The following is a 15,497-nucleotide window of genomic DNA, read 5'->3' as shown; positions in this document are numbered from 1 at the left end:
AGGGGCTGGCACCCACCCTCCCCCACACCTCCCCCCCCCTTTTTTTTTTTTTTTTTGATGAAGAAACAAGGCCTAGAAAGGGCAAGGCCACGTAACTAGTAAATGGGAAATCTGGAATCTGAACTATTCTGACTCCAAATCCAAGATCTTCTGCCTGTACCATGCTACCTCTTGAAACATACTTTCATACATGTATTGCCTTATATCTCAGAATTAGGCAAGGTATAAATAAGGAAAAATATTTTTTGATTCAATAGTATAATTATAACTATAGTCATATATTCATCCCCTTGTAATGTAATTGCTCTTAATCTCAGTGTGTTGATTTTCTGAGAAACATTTTTCTTTTTTATTGATATATAACATACATACAGGAAGTGCATAAATCTTAAGTGTACTACTAGATGAATTTTTACAGACATATGTGCCTGTGTAACTACAACCCAGATTAAGAGATAATAACATTATCAGCACCCAGCAGACTTCTTTATGCCCCCTTCCAGTCAATACCCTGCCCCCATAGGTTACCACTATTCTGACTTATCACCATAGATTAGTTTTGCCTGTTTTGAACTTCATACAAATGGAATTATACAGTAGCCTTTTGGGCACGTTTGTCTGGCTTCTTTGACACATTATGCCTGTGATAGTCATCTGTGGTGTTGCATATAGTAATGGTTCATTTCATTGCTATGTAATAGCCCACTGTATGTATATACCAGTTTATTTTAACCATTCTCCTGTTGACAGACATTTGAGTTGTTTCCAATTAAGAATAAAGTTGCCATGAACAGCCTTGTACTTGTTTTTCAGTGCACATATGTACTCAGTTTTATGGGGTATATGCTGGGTTATAAGGTTATGTGTATGACAAGTTCTAGAGATATTGCCAAACAGTTTTGGGTGTACCAATTTATACTCTCACCAATAAAGTCTGAAAATCCCGGTTGCTCCACATTCTTGCTAGCAATGGATATTGTTAGAATTGTTTTTGTTTTCAGTTTAGCCATTCTGGTGATTGTGTAGTGGTATTTTATGGTGGTTTTAATGGGCCTTTCCCTGATGACTTTTCATATGCATATTGGCCATTTGGTTATCCTCTTTTGTGAAGTACCGTTTCACATGTTTTGATTATTTTTTATTGGGTTATCTCTCATTGATATTTTTAGGAATTCCTTATGTATTCCAGATGTGAGTTCTTTGACAGTGAAATATATTTTTAATGTATTTTCCCAGGCAGTGGCTTGCCTTTAAATGCTCTTAATGGTGGTTTTTTTTAATAAACAAGTTTTTAATTTTAATTTTTCTTTTATGGTTAATGCTTTCTATGTCTTCTTTAAAAACACTTTTGCCTTCCGTAAGGTCATGAAATAATCTTCTATGTAATCTTCTAGAAGACTGGTTGTTGTACCTTTCACATGTAGGTCTGTGATCTATCTGGAACTGATATGTGTGCAAGATGTTAGGTAGAGTCAAAGATCGTTATGGATATCCAGTTGATCCAACGCTAATTGTTCATAAGGCCGTCTTTTCCCCACTGTACTGCAATGGCATATTTGTTCTAAATCACATGATCATGTGCCTTTAACCCAACTCTTGATATCTAATAGCTTAAGTCCTCCAACTTTGTTCTTCTTGAGAAACAATTTTTGAACGGCCAGATAGTCTCAGATAATAGTTGGCCCCATTCCTCCTTTTTCCTCTGCTTCCAAACACACCTTGCCTGTTGACCACCAATCTTTTAGCCTCAGGTTCACCATCTCTTCTGTCCCATTACCATTTCAGGCTTGAGAATAGAAGTCCTTAAACAAGTGCAGCTCCTCTTCCTGTGAGAGATTAATATGAATCACCTTCACCCATTGTATGCCCTACTACCCTGGCTGCTAATCTGGCACGGGGCTCAGAGTTCCACTGCTGATTACTGCTGGATTTCTGGACTGTTCCCTGGACCCCTCTGTATCATATTAATTTTGATAAAGGACCTCCTATACCTGAATTCCCAAACTCAAGACCCTTTGATTGTCCTGGTTTGTAACATTGAAGGTCTGCTTTGGTTTGCATTTTCAATTAGTGTTCTTCACCTGTATTGCCCCCTAGTCTGCCTATAAGGATGTGATTTCCCATGGACAAATCTCCAAAGTGCAGGAGGCCCATCCAAATTCTCTTATCTCCATGTTCTACCCACTTTTAGGATACCCCATTACTTCCCAGTATTGAGAACCTCATGTCAGTTATTTTTGGATAGCATGGCCTGAATCTTCCTTGGCTGCCAAGCCTATATACCCCATTACTTGTTTACTCTCCTCTAACAGGTCTTAGAAGGAGCCCTGGTTGCACAGTGGTTAATGGCTCAGCTGCTAACTGAAAGGTTGTCGGTTTGAACCCACACGTGGCTCCTTGGGAGAAAAGACCTGATGAAATGCTGCTGTAAAGATTACAGCCTAGGAAACCCTATGGAGGGGGGATGTTCTGCTCTGTCAAACAACAACAGGTCTTGGAAGAAGCAGACATAAAAATGGCAAGTTGGACACAATCTGCTCTTCACAAATACACAAGTGCTTGTTTTCAGATTATAAAGAAGTTGGGCAACTGGTTGGGACTTCTTGTCCCTAGTTCATTAAGGATGAAGAGACATTTATTAAGTTTGCTATGTGCCAGGCACGATATTAAAGTAGCTTGTCTATCCTTTTTTTCTTTCCTGTTAAGGAGGAGCAGCTATCTAAAGCCTTTATTGTTTGTGTGAAAAAGAAGTGGGCTTGTCTAAATCTCTTTTATTGTAAATTTATTATACAAATAATACTTCAGTTAAACTTATTTTGATTAGAATTGCCCTGGACATTGGAAGTTTTTTTTTTTGAAGGAAGTTTCAAGCCTCTTCTGCACTAGTTGGATGACATTTTAGTGACGCTCTCATATTCTGGAGGGTGAGCTTGGCCAGGGCCAAGCCCTGCTGGAGAGGAACACGCAACTCAAATTCTTCTCCATCAGTAGGTGACTCACTTTTGAGAAATGTGGAAATATCCGTAGAGCCTGTCTCACCTAGAAGGGGAGATAAGGGAGTACCTTGCCAGAGTATGTCAGGAAGAAAATCTACTTTCTAAGTTGTTGCTACCTTTGATTAAAAAGTTCCTGATACAGATTTTTATATTTGCATTAACATCTGAGTTGAAACAGGCCTTGAAATGTTGAAATATTTCATTTTTCAGTGAAGAGTTTTTTGTTTTTTTAATTTTTTTATTGTACTTTAGGTGAAGGTTTACAGAACAAATAGTTCTCATTAAACAGTTAATACACATATTGTTTTATGACAATGGTTAACAACCCCACGACATGTCAACACTGTCCCTTCTCAACCTTGGGTTCCCTATTACCAGCTTATTGAGGCGTTTTGGAAAAAACGATAGGTAAGCTGAAAACAATTTTTGCAAGAAAGAAACATCATAGGTGTTAAAAAAAAAAAGGATGTAAAATGGTAGAGCCCATCTGGAAAATAGTTTGGCATTTTCTTACCAAGCTAAACATGCACTTATCACAGGACCCAACAATCACACTTAGACATTTATCCCAGAGAAATGAGAACTTATGTTCACACAAAAACCTCTCCATGGATATTTGTAGCAGCTTTATTCATAATAGTAAAATACTGGAAACAACGCAGATGTTTCTCAGTGGGTAAATGGTTGGACAAAGTGGTACATTCGCACAATGAAATACTACTTAGCAGTAAAAGGATTGAACTCTTGGTGCAGGGAATAACCAGGATGGACCTCAAGGGCATTATGCTGAGTGAAAAATACCAACTTGAAAGGGTTACATACTGTATGGTTCATTTACATAACTCTCTTGAGATGACAAATCTGTAGAGTTGAAAAATAGATTAGCGGTTGCCAAGAGGCGGGGGCGCGGGGGAGCGGGGTGCGTTCTGTATACTGATAGTAGTACTTACACAGATCTGTACGTGGGATAAAATCGCATAGAACCACACACACACAAATAACAGATGAATATAACTTTTTTAAAAACGGTAAAAGCTGAATAAGATCTATAGTTAACAGTAATATACCAACAATGAGAATTTTCTGGTCTTCATATTATACTACAGCTATATGAGATGTCACCATTGCTGGGAACTGGCTGAAGAGTACACAAGACTCTATACTGTTTTTGCAACTTTCTGTGAGTCTATCATTTTCAAAATAAAAAGTTTAAAATTAAGGTATTATTAATATTGTATAAGTAACACATGTATAAAAACCAAAACCCACTGCCATTGAGTCAATTCCGACTCATAGCAACCCTATAGGACAGAGTAGAACTGCCTCATAGGGTTTCCAAGGCTGTAAATCTTTTTACAGAAGATGCAGACTGCCACATCTTTTCTCCTGTGGAGCAGCTGGTGGGTTCAAACCGCCGATCTTTCAACTACTGTGCCACCAGGGCTCCTTATAAAATGTTCATGTTGAAATGTATACATATAGATACATATAAATTTTCTTGAATTTTTTTTTTCATTTTTACTTTTGAAACAATCACAAACAAAAAGTTGCAAGTTCAGTGCAAATAACTTTTTTTTTTCTTAACAGTTTTAGAGTATGTTGCCAGTCTGTTGCCCTATCACTCCCAAATACTTCAGTGTCTATTTCCTATAGCCAAGGACATTCTCTTACATAACCACAATACTACCATCAAAATCAAGGAATTAACATTGATACATTGCTACTGTGTAATCTTTGTGGACTCCATTCAAGTTTTGACAGTTGTCCTGATAATGACATTTATAGAAAGGGGATTCAGTTGAGAATCAAGCATTGTATTTAGTTGTCTTTTCTCTTTTATGTTCTTCAATCTGGAACAGTTCTTCAGTCTTGATTTACATGACCTTGATACTTTTGAGATTACAGGCCAATTATTTTGCAAACTGTCCTTCAATTTGAGTGTGGCTGAAGTTTCCTCATGATTAGATTCAGGTTATGTGTTTGTGGCAGGAATGTTGGAAAAGTGATCCTGTGTTCTCATTGCATCTCATCAGGTGGTGCATGATTTCAATATTTCTATTACGGATGATGTTCACTTTGATCATTTGATTAAGGTAGTGTCAGGCTTCAGCACTGTAAACTTACACTTCTTCATTTTGTAACTAAGTATGTTGTAAAGAGATGCTTTGAAACTATGCATATATCATGTTCCTCATCTAACTTTTAGTTTATTCACTTACATACTTACATCTGTGAGGACCCATAGTTTATTATTTTATTCAGTGCTTGAATCCATTATTTATTTAGTTTTTACATTGTCCCTGGTTTGACCAGTAGAAGCCCCTTCAAGCTGGCATCTGTATCCTTTTGACATGACCCCATCGTTGTGAATGGTTTTAAATTTAAAAGGAGAGAAGAATCATGGCTGCGTAGCATGCCATTGTAGGGATATAGCATAATTTACTTACACAATCCCTTTGGAGCATTTTGTTTTATATTCTGGGTGTTAATGATCTTTGTACCTAATCATTTTTCTACCTAAGTAATAGGTTATACAAGCTTGTGCAAATATTTCCTTAGTCTATATTCTCCTAGAAGTGGAGTTGATTGAGTTGAAGTGTTGTTTGTTTGTTTTTTTAAGAGTTTGTGTATGTATAGCCTAAGTGCCTTCTGGAAGCCTTGTAACAATTTACATTTACATCAGCAGTGTGTGCGTGCAAGTGTCCCTTTTCCTCATACTCTCATTAACAATCACAGAATATTTTTTTCTAAATTTTATTTTGTTGTTGTTGAGAATATACACAGCAAAACATACACCAATTCAGCTGTTTCTACATGTACAATTTAGTGACATTGATTACATTCTTTGAGTTGTGCAACCATTCTCACCCTCCTTTTCTGAGTTGTTCCTTCCTGTCATGGTTTGAATTATGTCCCCCAAAAAATGTGTATATCAATTTGGCTGGGCCACAGTTTCCAGACTTGTGTGGTTGTCCTCCATTTTGTGATTGTAATTTTATGTTAAAGAGGATTAGGGTGGGATTGTAACACCACCCTTACCCAGGTCACATCCCTGATCCAATGTAAAGGGAGTTTCCCTGGGATGTGGCCTGTACCACCTTTTATCTCTCAAGAGATAAAAGGAAAGAGAAGCAAGCAGAGAATTGAGGACCTCATACCACCAAGAAAGCAGTGCCAGGAGCAGAGCATGTCCTTTGGACCTGGGGTCCCTGTGCGGAGAAGCTGCTAGTCTGGGGGACATGGATGAGAAGGCCGACAGAGAGAGAAAGCCTTCCCTTGGAGCTGATGCCCTGAATTTAGACTTTTAGCCTACTTTACTGTAAGGAAATAAACTTCTCTTTGTTAAAACCATCCACTTGTGGCATTTCTGTTAGAGCAGTACTAGATGACTAAGACACTCCCTCATTAACATAAACTCACTGCCCCTCTAAGGTTCCTATCTAATCTTTCATATTGCTGTTGTCAGATTGATCCCATATAGATAGTTCTTAAAAGAGCATAATGCTCAAGGCAGACCTTTTCTACTAGTTAAGCTAAACTATTCAGTTTTAAGAAGACTTCAGGGGATATTTTTGGTTTAAGGTTTAAAGATTATCTCAGGGCAATAGTTTCAGGGGTTCATCCATCCTTCATGGCTCCAGGAAGTCTGGAATCCATGAGAATTTGAAATTCTGTTCTGTATTTTCCCCCTTATGATCCGGATTCTTTTATGGAATCTTTAATCAAAATGTTCGGTAATGGTAGCCAGGTACCATCCAGTTCTTCTGGTCTCTTGGCACAGGAGGCAGTTGTTCACAGAGGGAATTAGCCACACATTCCATTTCCTCCTCCTATTCCTGACTCTCCTTGTCTGTTGCTCCAGTTGAGTAGAGATGACTTGTTGTGCCTTGAATGGCCACTTGCAAGCTTTTAAGACCCCAAGCACTACACAGCAAACTAGGAGGTAGAACAGAAGCACTAAACACATTATTAGGACAGGTAACTGGGATGTCCCATGAAACCGTGACCCTAAATCTCCAAACCAAGGAATCTAATCCCATGATACATAAGCAGCCTCAGCAGCTACTCTGTTTTTGTTTTTGTCATTGTCGTGAATGTATCTGTCACACAGCTTTGGCCAGTTCAACTTTTTTTACAGCTGTACAACTTAACAGCAATTACAATAATCAGTTGGGCAGCCCTACCCTTAATGCAATTTTTCCATCACCATTAACCCCCTTTTTCCCCCTCCTTCTTACCCCTGGTAACCACTAATAAACTTTGGCCTCCATACGTTTGCCTTTCTTGTCTTTTTATATAAGTGAGGTCATACGATATTTGTCCTTTTGTGATAGGCTTATTTCACTTAGCCGAATGTCTTCAAGCTCCATCCATACTGTCACAGAATATTTTTAAATAAGAAGAATTTCATGGATCCCTGGGTGGCACAGGTGGTTAAGTGCTCGACTACTAGCTGAAAGGTTGACAAATTGAAACCGCCCAGAGGTGCCTCAGAAGACAGGCCTGGCAGTCTGCTTCTGAAATGCCACCCTGTGGAGCAGTTCTACTCTGCACATATGGGTCAGAATGAAATCAGCAGCAACTAACAACAACAATACGCGTTTTATAATTAGAGGCACATTGATAGAGGCCAAATTACTCTGTCCGCAAAGCATTAGAAGGTTATCAGGACACTAGATGAGGGAAGGAAATACTAGTTTTTATGTACCTTTCCCACCTCCCTTTTCTCTTTAAACCAGCAGCAGAAAAGAAGAGTATCTTGGAGCTAAAAACAGTTATTTTCCTTTATGATGCTCATTTCATAAGGAAGATAATTTAAACTAGATATGTTACAATGGAGTCTTTTACTTTTCTTGTGGCTTGCTCAAGTAACTCTCAGTGACTGACCAGTCTTTGACCTCACAGATCTTTTCAGAATTCTGAAGCTCTGACATAAGCTCCAGGAGGCTTGGGTTCATTTGCCGTTCTCTACTAACCAGCTGTGTGACCTTTGGGACAACTACTTGCCAGTAGGCCTCGTTTTCCCCATCTCTAAATTATGTGGTTTCTAAGGTAACTTCGAACTCTAAAACTGAAAAAACAAAATTTCATTCTGCAAGTTGAAAGTGACTTTTTCTAGCTTGCAAAGCTGGTTTGATTCTGCAGTAAACATTTTCCTCATATCCAGCTTGGCAACTGTGAGTTGCAGAAAGTATCAGTTCACTCTTTGGGGGCTGGTTTTATTCTAGGACTTTGATGGCCTGCTTTTGCATTTAATGTTATGTCTGTCTTGTGGCACTTTCGACTTCTTAGTGCAAACGGATAGAATAGTCCAGAAACACTCCATTTAAGAATTAGTGTGTGAAAAAGAAGATATTATAAATCCATGAGTATGGGAAGGATTACTCAATAAATGGGATTTTGATAGTTGGCTATTTAGAAAATATTTTATTAGGATCCCTGTTTTACATCATACACCAAAATAAGTTTCAGATGTGTTAAAAATTAAATGTAAAACAATCACTATAAGAGTAGAGGAAAATAGAAGTGAATTAACTTGGGTCAGAAATGAACACTGAAAAGCAAAGTGAAGAAAATATTTGTAGCAAATATTACAGATAAAATTTTCACCTTTTATTTACAAAGAATTAATACAAATCCATAAAAGCACTGAGTCCCCAGTAAAATTGAAAGACAGCTTAAGAGAAAAAGCACATGCCCCATGAGACAATTTTGTGGATGTACTTTTGTAAGTATATATTTCAAAATTCTCTGGAATTCCCAAATTCAGTAATATACTACCAGTGCTCTTGGTAACATACACTAGAAAGTAGAATTTTTTTGCCAGTGTATTATAGCTGTATAAAGTAATCTCACTTAAGAAAAAAATAGTGTAAAAGATACAAAACAGCAGTGTAAATTTGCATTGTTAACAGGTAGGTTTAGGCATCCCTGGGTGGTGCAAACGGTTAAGCGCTGGACTGCTAGCTGAAAAGTTGGAGGTATAGACACACCAAAGGCGCGTCGGAAGACAGCCTTGGCCATCTACGCTGCACACGTGGGGTCGCCATGAGTCGGAATGGACTCAACTGCACCTAACAACAACAAAGTAACTTTGAGAGAATTTTGAAAGACCTGTTGTATGTAATCTGTCCTCTCCAGAAAAAAAAAAAAAACTTTTTTTTTTTTTTTTTTACAGGTGTAAATTAATTATTTGAAAGCAGTTAAACAATGGAGCCAGACATCATTCGAATGTACTCTTCATCCCCACCACCACTAGACAATGGAGCCGAGGATGATGATGACGATGAATTTGGGGAATTCGGTGGGTTTTCAGAAGTTAGCCCTTCTGGTGTAGGGTTTGTTGATTTTGATACCCCAGATTATACTCATCCCAAGGAAGAGTTTGTACCTTCAAACCATTTTATGCCAATTCATGATTTCTCAGAAAATGTAGATAGCCTTACAAGCTTTAAGCCCATTAAAAATGGCAATGATAAGGACATCACTGCCGAACTTTCTACTCCTGGGAAAGGACAGTCTGATGTTTTACTTTCTGCCACCAGCAAAGAAATAATTCCATCTAAAATTTTAGATACTTCCATTGATGGTGTGGAAAGTCTGGGAGATTTAAATAAAGCAGTGGAGCAGAGACAGAATGTTGAAACACCTGAAAGTTTCTCTCCGGGAGATTTTAGAACTGATACGAACGTTGTTCATCAAAACAAGCAGTTAGAGAGCTGCAATGGTGAAAATGCTCCTTGTCTGGAGATTCTAACAAATGGGTTTGCAGTGTTGGAAACTGTAAATCCTCAGGGAACAGATGATCTGGACACTGTAGCCGACTCAAAGGGACTAAAGCCTCTTAGCACTCAGAGCACTGAGTATAATTTTGACTCTGCACCTAGTCCTGCTGAGGAATTTGCAGATTTTGCCACATTTTCCAAAAAGGAAAGGATACAACTAGAAGATATAGGATGTACAGTTTTAAATGATAGAGAAGCACTAACTGTTCAGGAAAACAATAAAATTAACAGAGTCAGTGAACTGAGTTCTGTGAAAGAAGTGTCTTTGGACAGAAGCTTTGACAACAAAGGAGACGCTGATGGAGAGAAGCAGGTTTGTGTGTCAGAAGTAAGCACAGTGAGTAACAGAGGGTTCAGTGTTGAGAAACAAGGCCCTACAACACTGCAACAGGATGAATTGTTAAATTCTAGTGCTTTGTCAAACACTTGGAGCTCGGTAGACACAGCTGATAATTCAGAAGCCAGTAGGAGAGAACAGTGTGAAACTGAGGAAGAACTTGATTTATTTACTTCTAAATGTGCTGACCTATGCATGGATTATATTAAAACTAATGATGCTGATAATGAAGTTGGTTCTTCCAAAGAAGAAATTATAAAGTTTACTATTTCCCAAAGCCCCGGCATCGATCCCACAGAAGAAAATGTTTTAGATGATTCTATAAGTATAAAAAATGGTGACAGTAGTAACGACTTTGTGACTTGCAATGATACAAACGAGGATGATTTTGGTGACTTCGGCACAGCCAGTGGCACAACTCCACCTTTTGCTCCTGGCACTCAAGATTCGATGAGCGACATCACTTTTGAAGAGTCCTCAGAACACTTTCCACATTCTAGTGAACCAGGTGATGACTTTGGGGAGTTTGGGGATACAAGTATTGTTTCTTGCCAAGAAGAAATTATATTTACAGAGTCAGACCTAAAACAGACTACTGATAGTTTATCAGAAGGATGTCAGTTGGCAAGAAAGTCTACTGGGGCAGGCGTTGAACCTGTTTCAGAACTGGAAAATGGGCAAGAAGGTGAGTTTGGAGATTTTGATTCTGTGCCAAATATTCAAGATGACTGCAGTGCTTTTCAAGATTCAGATGATTTTGCGGACTTCAGTTCAGCTGGTCCTAATCAAGTTGCAGATTGGAATGCTTTTGAGGATGGACAGAAAGAGAGTTGTTCTTGGGCTGCTTTTGGAGACCAGCAAGCTACTGAATCTCATCATCGAAAGGAGGCCTGGCAGTCACATAGGACAGATGAAAATACTGATACTCCAGGAACCCCCAAAACCCTCAGTGTCCCTTTAGCAACTTCCAGAAGAGCAGTTGCTACTGGCCAGTTACAGGAATCAGCCACTACAGTTCAGGTATTTACAAATTTTCTGTATTTTGCATGACATATTAATTGCTATGGAGGCTTCTAATTTAGCTTTTCAAAAAAATTTTTTTACTAGGGTACCTGTTAAAGGAGTCTTTTTTTCTGGTATATATTGCTTGCCTGATCTGTGAGTTAATTACATTTTCCACAACCCTTTGGTAAACTAAATAGACAGTCCTAGGGTAAAGGTTGGTAAGGTTTTTCTGTCTCTTAGAGAGTTTCTTTAATAATTACAGAAATTCATCAACTTGGTGTTTTGGTTTGATTAGGAATGTAAATAGCATTTATGTAAAACACCATTCATTAGCAAAATAACCATTTGAGTGAATCCTTCAGTTTTTACCTTTACCGTGATTTGAAAAGAAGGTTAAACTGAGATTTAGATTTTTTTTTAAAACTTCAGAGGAAGATGTCTATCAATTTTGTCCATCACAGATTTAGGAGATTGAAGTATAGTTTGATTTTAATAGAGGAAGCAGAAGTTGAAACCTCAGCCTGTGCTAAAGGCTATGGTGAATTGAAAGATAGAAAAAGAATTTAGAAAATGCTGTTTGGACCTCATAATTTAGCAGCCACTTTTAAAAGGCCTGGGGTGAGGGTGGGTGTGGATTAAGGTTTAGACCACCTAGAACAGAAAAAAAAGCCATAGATTGACTTATTGTAGTTGTATTTATTTGCTTATAATTTTTTAAAATGTGTATTTATGTTTATTGTCCTTAAGGCATGGAGCCCTGGTGCACAGTTGTTAAGAGCTAGGCTGCTAACCAAAAGGTTGGCAGTTGGAATCCACCAGCCACTCCTTGGAAACCCTATAGGGCAGTTCTACTCTGTTCCCATAGGGTCGCTATGAGTCAGAATCAACAGCAACAGGTTTTGGTTGGTCCTTAGGGCATAGGTGTGTCAGGAAGAATATTTTCACCATCTTCCCCTCACCACCACCCCCCCACCCCGCCCCACCCCTGTATTTTATCCTTTTCAAGTCCAGGCTTATTTAGAGAAGATTCGGTAAGCTTTATTTTGACCTAAAGTAGCCCCAAGAGGTGCAGTTTGATATCCAGTTTGTTCCCCAGCCTTGACTTATACCGTGTGCTAAATTTCACTTTTCCTCCATCCCAGGGGAGTAGAAGTGGGGACTCCCTTGAAAATCACTGCTTTACCCTGATAGTTGATATATTTAACAGCTGGTCAACAGGCTTATTTTAAAGATCTTATGAATAAAATCAGAATCTATAAACTTCAGTTCTCCAGTTATCTTTTGTTAAGTAAACCATTTTCAGTTGGACATATTTCCAAAGTCTGAGTGTTAATTGAAATGGTTATACATCATTGCTTTGATACCTTTGACACAGTAAGATGTTAGAGAAATTACGGTATTACCAGTTAGTGTGCACAGCTAATCTGTTTTCGTTTGGCTTTATGTGTCTGAATAGTTTAATTTGCTAATTTGGTTGTTACATGGTTTGGCTAATGTGTATTACTCCTATTGAGCAATTTAGTATTGAGGTAGAAGCTCGCAATTTTAAACAAGGAATGAACTAATTATGATGCAAAGTGAAGATTGTTGGTTTGGGCCTAACCCTCTCACTATTTAGTTTCACCTTACCACTAGAGAATAGGGTAACACTATTGGATGATCTTTAATTTGCAGCCTTAGAACTTTGAAAAAGTATGACCACTCAAATAGGGAGTCCTTGCATCATTTATTTTTAATTTGATCATTGGAATATAGAGTGTAATGAAGCACGTGGACTGTTTGGAATCTGACAGATCTGAGTTTGAATTTTGACTGAGCCTCTTACAAGCTTTATGATTTTGGACAGGTTACTGCTCTGAACTCAGTTGTCCATAAAAAGGAGGTAGTACCTACTTCAAAGGACTTTTGTGAAGATAACATAAAAGCAAGTGAGAAAATGAATGAAAAAAATCAATCTGCCGAGAAATTGGAATTTTGTAGTACAATTCAGTTTTTATAAAAATAAAACAAAAACCCAATAGATGTGGTAAGATACATTGAGACTTGCTGAGATACGTTTGAGAACCGATGAGTGAGATGGTTTGGCTTAGGCCTCAGGTTTTATTTTGCTGAATGAGTTATGTAAATTGAGCAGAATTTTGGAAATTGATGTTGTGGAGGAGAAACTGCAGGAAGGGACCCGGAACAGCTGGAAGGAAAAGTTTGGGAAGGAAGTTGGGGTAGGAAAGTGGGTAAGCCCAGCTGAATGAGTGGCCGAGTCAAGTGGGTGAAGATTGTACAGTGACTTCCATTCTTCCCCTGCTGTGGTGAAGGAGACTTGGAGCCTGCAGTTCTTGCTTGGCCTCCATATTCTGCTGGAAAACTGCATCAATCTAGTCTCCGTACAGAGGTTTAGATTTATTAATATTTTTCTTAAAATGCTTTTCTTAATTGCTGTAAAGTTGGGAACAGCACAGAAATCCTCATGTATCGGTGGCAGTAAACATTAGATTTTTAATGGTAAAACTTGAAATGGTTTACTTCTGTTGAATCCTGCCTGGATGCAACTAATGCCCAGAAGAGAGTGCCATTGGTTTTGTCCAAATCCTGCTTTGACAAAGTGTTGTGAGGCTCTTTTAGAACTCAGAACTCGATAAATTCAATTAAACAAGCATGGGGAACAATGCTTTCCAAAGTCAGGTAAGTGCTGTAGTTATCATTTCAGATTTCATCCACTTTTTACTGTGTTTGGTTAGTGACATTGGTCGGGGTCCCTGTTTTTTAATACTTTCCTTTCTTCAGCCTACCAAAAAGGCATCTTAACATTATAATAAATACATCTTCCTAGGGTCACTATGAGTCAGAATCGACTCAACAGCAACAAGTTTGGTTTTTTGGGTCAAAAGACAATTATTGCAGCTTTGTTGCAGTCATTTGTTACTTAGGTGGGAAAAAGTCAACCAAGAAGAAATCTTTCAAATTTATAAAGTGTTCTCAGTCAAACTAATTCTCAGATGTGGGCCCAGCAAGCCTCAGAGACTCAAGCCTTGATATAAAAGCCGTATCATGAACATTTATTGATAAGTAGACGTTCTTCTCTCTTGGGTGATTTTTTTTTTTTTTTCTCCCCTGAGAACCCAGAGTTCAGTATATTTCATTCTGTTGTCAGCATTCTCATAAATTGTTGAGAAAAGCAAGTGTTGGTATCTCCATTGTACAGATGGGAAATAAGTCAAAACTTTTTTTTTTTTTTTTTTTTTTCAGTTTTAGAGCTAACCCTAAGATTTAAAACAAAACAACAACAACCAAAAAACCTTCCTTAATTTCAAAGCAGTCCTCTTTTCCGAATGACTGTTATGTATTTTCCGCCACTGATTTTCAATTTTTTTAACTTTTAATGTTTCAGAAAGGAATCTTGATTGAAATAGCCAAAATGTCTTTTTCTTCATATATAATAGAAGAAATAATGTCATAAGGACTGCATTTAACCTTGAAATATTGTAAAATTTTTAAATATGCCTCTGGATGTTATATGAGAATTTAGGTAATTGGTAGCTAATCTGTTTCTATTAGTTGGCTGTCTAGAAGAAGGCTATGAGTCCTGTTAGCTATCTAATTGATAATACTACTGGGAAAACGTTATTAGATGAAGATTCGTTTTTGAGAGCTTTAAAAATTAAGAGTATCACAAAAAAGAAAAAGAGGAGCATCACTAATGCTTTGGCTTATATTGTTTCTAGATTATTTTAAGTTGTCGGTTTGTTCACCAGAAAGTCAGTCTTCTCAAACTGAGAACTACGTTTTCACCTTCGTTTATTTAATCATCTACTTAAGATTTGTGTAGGTCTTCCCTTCTGTAGGTGAACACACTTGAACTTATGACTGAAAACAGATAAAGTAAGCAACAAGATAAGGGAATTAAGACTAAAGGCTTTGGCCTTATAGCTCTTTGCTTATTTGGATAGCATTTCCTTTTGCTATTCTTCCCTCAGAAACTTTGACATTCTGGCCTTTAATTCTGAAATAGATAGAAATACTTTATTAGGTTTATTCTAGAAATTGTGGAGAAGGGGCCAATCATCTTTTTAGAGCATGGTGAATGTTACAGTTGGTTGCTCTTGTTTTTATATAGCTTGAAATTGGGATTGCTAAGTATACAATCGTAGATTGTACTTGATATCTTAGTTAATATTTAATGGTGGTGAGGCATAGGGTATCCTTTTAAATGGAAGATTAAATTACCCAGTGGATTTGCATGTTTCTTCTAAACTTCCACTTAAGTGCAAGCACCTAGTGCTATCAATATTAAAAATATTGACATTCATCAACTTCTGTTCCTAAGTAAGAAAGGAAAAAATAACTGGAAATGTGTTGAGGAAGTTTTAAGAGTCAACC

General features: G+C 37.7%; 1 protein-coding gene across 8 annotated transcripts in view; it reads left to right on the top strand.

Moving 5' to 3' along the window:
* Window positions 1–15,497, top strand: part of AFTPH (aftiphilin) — a 76,870-nt gene that overhangs the window by 21,411 nt on the left and 39,962 nt on the right. For 6 of the 8 annotated variants that reach the window (XR_002824461.1, XM_004369270.2, XM_004369271.1 and 3 more), the window contains one exon: window positions 9,175–11,138. Coding sequence is in view for 7 of the 8 variants with exons in the window: in XM_004369270.2 (XP_004369327.1) it covers window positions 9,207–11,138 (1,932 nt within the window). In the remaining variant the exon portion in view is untranslated. Of the gene's footprint in view, window positions 1–4,143; window positions 4,177–7,489; window positions 8,049–9,174; window positions 11,139–15,497 lie in introns of those variants that run through there. The other 2 variants (XM_023733320.1, XM_023733309.1) reach the window with 2 other exon arrangements.

The sequence above is a fragment of the Trichechus manatus genome, unplaced genomic scaffold (genome assembly GCF_000243295.1).
Source record: "Trichechus manatus latirostris isolate Lorelei unplaced genomic scaffold, TriManLat1.0 scaffold00004, whole genome shotgun sequence".
NCBI classification, from domain to species: domain Eukaryota; kingdom Metazoa; phylum Chordata; class Mammalia; order Sirenia; family Trichechidae; genus Trichechus; species Trichechus manatus.
The sequence above is the reverse complement of the archived record's forward strand: the minus strand, read 5'-3'. Positions and strand labels throughout refer to the sequence as shown.